This window comes from Babylonia areolata, chromosome 35, assembly GCF_041734735.1.
Source record: "Babylonia areolata isolate BAREFJ2019XMU chromosome 35, ASM4173473v1, whole genome shotgun sequence".
Taxonomy (NCBI): domain Eukaryota; kingdom Metazoa; phylum Mollusca; class Gastropoda; order Neogastropoda; family Buccinidae; genus Babylonia; species Babylonia areolata.
The window spans coordinates 10,052,248-10,059,747 of record NC_134910.1 but is presented as its reverse complement, the minus strand read 5'-3'; the positions used below and the strand labels follow the sequence as shown (position 1 = coordinate 10,059,747).

General features: G+C 50.7%; 1 protein-coding gene across 4 annotated transcripts in view; it reads right to left on the bottom strand.

Annotated features, from left to right (window-relative positions):
• Positions 1 to 7,500, bottom strand: part of LOC143277891 (transcription factor 12-like) — a 245,656-nt gene that overhangs the window by 112,684 nt on the left and 125,472 nt on the right. For all 4 annotated transcript variants that reach the window (XM_076582846.1, XM_076582842.1, XM_076582844.1 and 1 more), the window contains one exon: positions 955 to 1,016. In XM_076582846.1, the coding sequence (XP_076438961.1) occupies positions 955 to 1,016 (62 nt within the window). The remainder of the gene's footprint in view (positions 1 to 954; positions 1,017 to 7,500) is intronic.

The window sequence follows — 7,500 nt, the reverse complement described above, 5'->3', positions numbered from 1 at the left end:
CACAGATGGGCGAAATATACACGATCTGCTTCTACAGATGGGCGAAATATACACGATCGACTTCTACAGATGGGCGAAATATACACGATCCTACTTCCACAGATGGGCGAAATATACACGATCTACTTCTACAGATGGGCGAAATATACACGATCTACTTCCACAGATGGGCGAAATATACACGATCCTACTTCCACAAATGGACAAAATATACACGATCCTACTTCCACAGATGGGCGAAATATACACGATCCTACTTCCACAGATGGGCGAAATATACACGATCTACTTCTACAGATGGGCGAAATATACACGATCGACTTCAACAAATGGACAAAATATGCACGATCCTACTTCCACAGATGGGCGAAATATACACGATACTACTTCCACAGATGGGCGAAATATACACGATCTACTTCAACAAATGGACAAAATATACACGATCCTACTTCCAGAGATGGGCGAAATATACACGATCGACTTCTACAGATGGACAAAATATAAGCTTACAGTGTGTGTGGCCAACCACACAGTCAGAGCTGAATCATCAATGGTTATCTATTTCTTCTTCTTCTTCTTCTTCTTATCATCATCATCATTGTTGCCGTTGTTGGGAAGTGAGGGACACATGCACTCGTGTTTTAACAGCGTGCGCTTTACAAAGGAAAAATTTTTTTTTTAAATTTGCTTTGTCTCTGTCTGTCCGTGTGTCCGTACCTGTTTGTCTCGCACGTGCGCACACACACACACACAGACGGCACACAAACACACACACACTCTCTCTCTCTCTCTCACTCACACACACACACACATAGAGACACACACACACACACACGAACACACACACGAGAACACGCGCACGCACACACACACACACACTCACACACACACGGAGACAGACACACAGACACAGACACACACACACACACACACACACACACACACACTTACCCTGACAGGAGGAGGGGGCCCGCCAGGCTGACTGTTGTTCCAAGCTTCCCCGTTGTTCATGCCTGCAAAACACGATAACCACACACAGCCACATTAAACACTGCCCCCCGCCACATGAAAGCCCCCACCACATCAAACACTGCAACACACACACACAGCCACATTAAACACTGCCCCTCCACATTAAACACTGCCCCGCCACATTAACACTGCACCACCACATTAAACACTGCCCCGCCACATTAAACACTGCCCCGCCACATTAAACACTGCCCCGCCACATTAACACTGCACCACCACATTAAACACTGCCCCCGCCACATTAACACTGCACCACCACATTAAACACTGCCCCTCCACATTAAACACTGCACCACCACATTAAACACTGCCCCGCCACATTAAACACTGCCCCGCCACATGAAAGCCCCCACCACATCAAACACTGCCCCGCCACATTAACACTGCCCCGCCACATTAACACTGCACCACCACATTGACACTGCCCCGCCACATTAACACTGCACCACCACATTGAACACTGCCCCGCCACATTAACACTGCACCACCACATTAAACACTGCCCCGCCACATTAACACTGCACCACCACATTAACACTGCCCCCGCCACATTAACACTGCCCCGCAACATTAACACTGCACCACCACATTAACACTGCCCCGCCACATTAACACTGCACCACCACATTAAACACTGCCCCGCCACATGAAAGCCCCCACCACATTAAACACTGCCCCGCCACATGAAAGCCCCCACCACATCAAACACTGCAACATAACCACACACACACACACACACACACACACACACACAGAAAGAGAGCCACAAAAAACCAATCCCCACCACATCAAACAATGCCCCACCACCACATCAAACAATGCACCACCACATCAAACAATGCCCCACCACCACATCAAACAATGTCCCACCACATCAAACAATGCCCCACCACCACATCAAACAATGCACCACCACATCAAACAATGCCCCCACCACCACATCAAACAATGCCCCACCACCACATCAACAATGCCCCACCACATCAAACAATGCCCCACCCACATCCACATCAAACAATGTCCCACCACATCAAACAATGCCCCACCACCACATCAAACAATGCCCCATCACCACATCAAACAATGCCCCACCACATCCACATCAAACAATGCCCCACCACATCAAACAATGCCCCACCACCACATCAAACAATGCCCCACCACCACATCAAACAATGCCCCACCACCACATCAAACAATGCCCCACCACATCAAACCAATGCCCCACCACCACATCAAACAATGCCCCACCACCACATCAACTTCTTCTTCTTCTGCGTTCACTCGTATGCACACGAGTGGGCTTTTACGTGTATGACCGTTTTTACCCCGCCATGTAGGCAGCCATACTCCGTTGTCGGGGGTGTGCATGCTGGCTATGTTCTTGTTTCCATAACCCACCGAACGCTGACATGGATTACAGGATCTTTAACGTGCGTATTTGATCTTCTGCTTGCATATACACACGAAGGGGGTTCAGGCACTAGCAGGTCTGCACATATGTTGACCTGGGAGATCGTAAAAATCTCCACCCTTTACCCACCAGGCGCCGTCACCGTGATTCGAACCCGGGACCCTCAGATTGACAGTCCAACGCTTTAACCACCACATCCACATCAATGCCAGTTTTCAGTTTCAGTCGCCCAAGTCAGACAGTGCGTTAGGGGGGGTGGGTGCGTGGGGGTGGGGGTGGGGGGCGGAAACAAAATCCACAGCTCCCAGACCCCTGACGAACACTCTACTGGTCAAAGACCATCGTCTTGACCATTCCTGCTAGACGGGCGCAATAGCCGAGTGGTTTAAAGCGTTGGACTTTCTATCTGAGGGTCCCGGGTTCGAATCACGGTGACGGCGCCTGCTGGGTAAAGGGTGGAGATTTTTCCGATCTCCCAGGTCAACATGTGTGCAGACCTGCTAGTGCCTGAACCCCCTTCGTGTGTAAACGCATGCAGAAGATCAAATACGCACGTTAAAGATCCTGTAATCCATGTCAGCGTTCGGTGGGTTATGGAAACAAGAACATACCCAGCATGCACACCCCCGAAAGCGGAGTATGGCTGCCTGCATGGCGGGGTAAAAAACGGTCATACACGTGTAAAAACCCACTCGTGTACATGCGAGTGAACGTGGGAGTTGCAGCCCACGAACGCAGAAGAAGAAGAAGAAGAAGAAGAAGAAGACCATTCCTGCCACCTTCCTCTCTATCAATGCCAACCACATCTAACAGCAGACAGCTCGCTACCAACCACATGATCCACATTGTATCTCAGAGCTTTCCCACATCACATCACACAGCTAATAAGCGACTCCTGCAGGACGGACGGACGGACGGACAGACAGACAGACAGACGGAGGGGACGAGAGGTAGCTGAAGGGTGCGATGTGGCGGGGTGGTATGGGTTGGGTTGTTCAGCGTTCAGTGCCAGTTTTCAGTTCAGGTCAAGTAGGGGAGGGGGGGGGGATGGTGGCGGGGGCGGGGGGGGGGGAGATGGCGGGTGAAGGAAGGGTTAGGGCGGAGGGGGGGGGGTGGGGGGGGGGTTCTCTTCCCTCCCTCTCTTCTCCTTCCTCCCCTTCTTCCTCCATGCTTCTGTTACATCCATGGACGTTTGTTTGTTTGTTTGTTTGTTTCTCTCTCTCTCTCTCTCTCTCTCTCTCTCTCTCACACACACACACACGCACACACACACACACACATACACACACACACAACACACAGACACGAGACAGAGAGAGAAGGAGGAGGGAGACAGAGAGAGAGGGACACAAGAGGACACGGAAACTGAGAAAGAGAGGAAGAGGGTGACAGAGAGAGACAAAGAGAGAAATGAGGAAAGACAGACAGACAGACAGACGGACCGACAAAGAAGGGTAGGCAAAGGGAAGGATTGTTGACGAAAACAGACACGACAGACAGACAGAGAGACAAAACAGAGGGACGGACGGACGGACACACACACACACACACACACACAGAGACACCACAGGAAACGGAAAGAAAACGAACTATCAGAGAACGGAGGAAGATGAAGGTGAAGAGTGCGAGAGGCGGCGGGGGGGGGTGAGGGGGGTTGGGGGTGTGGGGGGTGGGGATAGGAGGATGTGGACCAGGGGGGGGGGGGGGAGGGGCAGGCCAGGGGGGGAGTGTGGTGGTGGAGGAGGAGGAGGAGGAGGAGGAGGGGGCAACAAAGGGTGAAATGGGCGTTCTATTAGATGCTAATTGTTTTCCCCACTACACCCAGCAACCCCCCACCCCCACCACCACTTCCCAAATCCCCCTCACTCCCCATCCCCCCCCCCCCCCACCACCACCAAATCCTCCCGTCTTCCTCCCTCATCGATCAGCCCTGGGGTCTGAGCAGACAGGGGAGGGGGGGGGGAGGGGTATGGGGGTGGGGGGGTGGGGGGGGGAAGTGTAATGAGGAGCGAAAGGATAGAGGATGGGGGGGTAATGTGGGAGGGGGGGGAGAGAGAGAGAGAGGGGGGGTAGAGGATGGGTGAGGGTAGAGAGGGTGGGTAGGGAGGGAGGAAGGGGGTGGGCATGTGAGGGTTGAGGTGGGGGGTGGTATGGAAGGTGACAAGAGGGCAGAAGAAGAGGGAAAGAACGAAGGAGGGCGGAGGGGGGTTGGAGGCCAAGTGGGGGGGGGGGGGGGTAAGGACAGACCGGTAAGAGGAGGGAAGGGAGGAGAAGGGAAGGAGGAGGAAGAGGAGGGAGGAGGGACAGACACAAGGAGGGAGGGAGAGGGAGGTAAAGAGAGAGGGAGAGAGAGAGAGAGTGGAGGTGGACTGCAAAAGAAACGTTCAGTCCAAGACGACGACGAGGAAGAAGAAAACATAGGAGGGAGCCGGAAAGAATCAGAAGGGGATGGGGGGGGGAGGGAGAGAGAGAGGGAGAGAAGAGAGTGAGTGGGGGGGTGGACTGCAAAAGCAAACGTTCAGTCCAAGAAGACGACGAGGAAGAAAACTTAGGAGGGAGCCAGAAGAAAGAATCAGAAGGGGGGGGGGGGGGAGAGAGAGAGAGAGAGAGAGAAGGTGTGGACAGGCACAGAGGGTTATGACAGATACAGAGAAGAGGAGGGAGAGGAAGAGAGAGGGAAAGACTGAGAGATGGGGGAGGGCGGAGAGGGGGAGAGAGAGAGAGGGTGAGAAAGAGAGGGAGGGTGGGAGAGAGAGAGAGGGGGGAGCGGAGAGAGATAGGGGAAGGGAGGCAGGGAGGAAGGAAGAGAGAGAGAGGGAGGGAGGAGGGGAGGGAGGGAGAGAGGGAGGGAGGGAGAGAGAGCGAACGAGACAGACAAAGAGAGAGAAAGACAGAGAGAGATAGAGAAAGAAGAAAGACAGAGAGAGAGAGAGAGAGAAAGACAGAGAGAGAGAGAGAAAGAGAAAGACAGAGAGAGAGAGAGAGTCAATTATGTATCCCACCCCATCCCACACATTTTTTTTTTTTTAAACGATCCTAATCTGTAATCATTCACGTAGAACGTAGCTCCAGAGGTGCTGAAGAGACATAATAATTATGTGGCTGAGAAAGATACCCGATCCTCTTCCCTTTTAGCGGAAATATTATACCTACTATTTACTGGCAACTGTGTGCAAAAACAGCTATCGCTACTTCCCAGAAAACGAAGCGAAACCCCCCCCGCCCCACTCTCTCACTCTCTCTCTCTCTCTCCCTCCCTCCCTCCCTCGCAGACAATCAGAATCCATAATAATCATCGTCTTCGACACTCCCCATACTCCCCTCATTCTCTCTCTCCCTCCCTCCCTCCCTCCTTCCCTCTCTCTCATATTACTGCCAGGTAATCTATACCTGTGTGATATCTGAGAAAGCAGGCGCGCGATAGGCAAAAAAACAAAACAAAACAAAAACAACCCTTTATTAGAAAATAATATTGAGTCGGTTTAGAGTTTCATGAGTCGCTAGCTTTGCAGCAAACCATGATGATAATATACCCACGGGCTAAGTCCCTGCGTGTGTATGTTCTTCTGTTGTTGTTGTTGTTTTGTTGTTGTTGTTTTTAAACCCGCGGTAAGATTTATGATGGACACCGGAGACAGTGATAGACAGAGAGACAGACAGGCTGAAGTAAGTGTGTGTGTGTGTGTGTGTGTGTGTGTGTGTGTGTGTGTGTGTGTGCGCGCGGTTTTTTTGTTTGTTTGTTTTTTTTGACGGAGGTATTATTATGAGTAATTGGTGGTTGTGATGGTTGTGTGTAGTGGTGTGTGTGTGTGTGTGTGTGTGTGTGTGTGTGTGTGTGTGTGTGTGTGTGTGTGTGTTTGTCCATGTTTATGAGCGTGCGTGCGTGCGAGCGAGCGCGCGTGTGTGTTCATGAATATGCATCATTATGTGTGTGCGCGTGTGTATGTGTGTACGTCTGCGTGTTTATGTGCATGTGTGTGTGTGTGCGCGCGCGTGCGTGTGTGCGTGCGTGAGAACGCGCGCGCGCGCGCGGCGTTTGTACTTGATGAGAGACAGCACAGAGAGAGAGAGAGAGAGAGAGACTGACTCTCTGGACAGCCAGACACAAACATCATGGCCGCCAAAACGGACCAACAGCTGCAGAGACAGAAATAAATGCACAGATGAACAGAAGACACTCTCGTTTATTTATTTATTTTATCTTCATTTTTTTTTTAAAGAATAATAATAATCTTTAAAACTCTTCTTTTTTTTCTTTCTTTTTTTCTTTTTTTTTAAGTGAGCAAATGAACCCGATACATTTCTGCGACACTGGTCAAAGTGAACCTGGCTGAAGGGAACAACGTTCAAAGCTGCGTCGTGACTTCTCAAGAGACACACACACACACAGTCAGACAAGACAGACAGACAGACAGACAGACTGACAGAGACAGGCAGGCAGAGTGCGGCAGAAAAGGGAGAGACAGGAAAAAAAAAAAAAGAACGAAAGAGACAGACAGACAAACAGACAAACACACAGAGAGACGAAGAGAGAGAGTGAGAGACAGAGACACAGAGAGAGAGAGAGAGAAGAAGAAGAAGAAGAGAAACACAGAAGAAAAAAAAAAAAGACTACAGAAAGGCAAAGACAGACAAAACAATACAACACAAGACAAAACAATACAACACAAGACAAGACAAAACAATACAACACAAGACAAGACAAAACAATACAACACAAGACAAACAAGCAAAACAATACAACACAAGACAGACCCCAAACCCAGACGCCCCCCACCCCACCCCCTACCGACCCCCCTCCACCCTCCACCCCCCACCCTCAAAAAAGTCAGTCAGTATGTTATAGACAGAAACCCTATAGGGGGTCATTTCGAAAGGTGGACAGAGAGAGAGAGAGAGAGAGAGAGAGAGAGAGAGAGAGAGGAAGGTGGGGAGGGGGGGAGGGGAGAGACACAAACAACAAAATTTGCTGGACCCAGCAAACGAGGAAGAAAGTCAACACCATTACACAAGGTGTTGTGTTCTGTTTGTGTTGTGATGTTAATATCAAC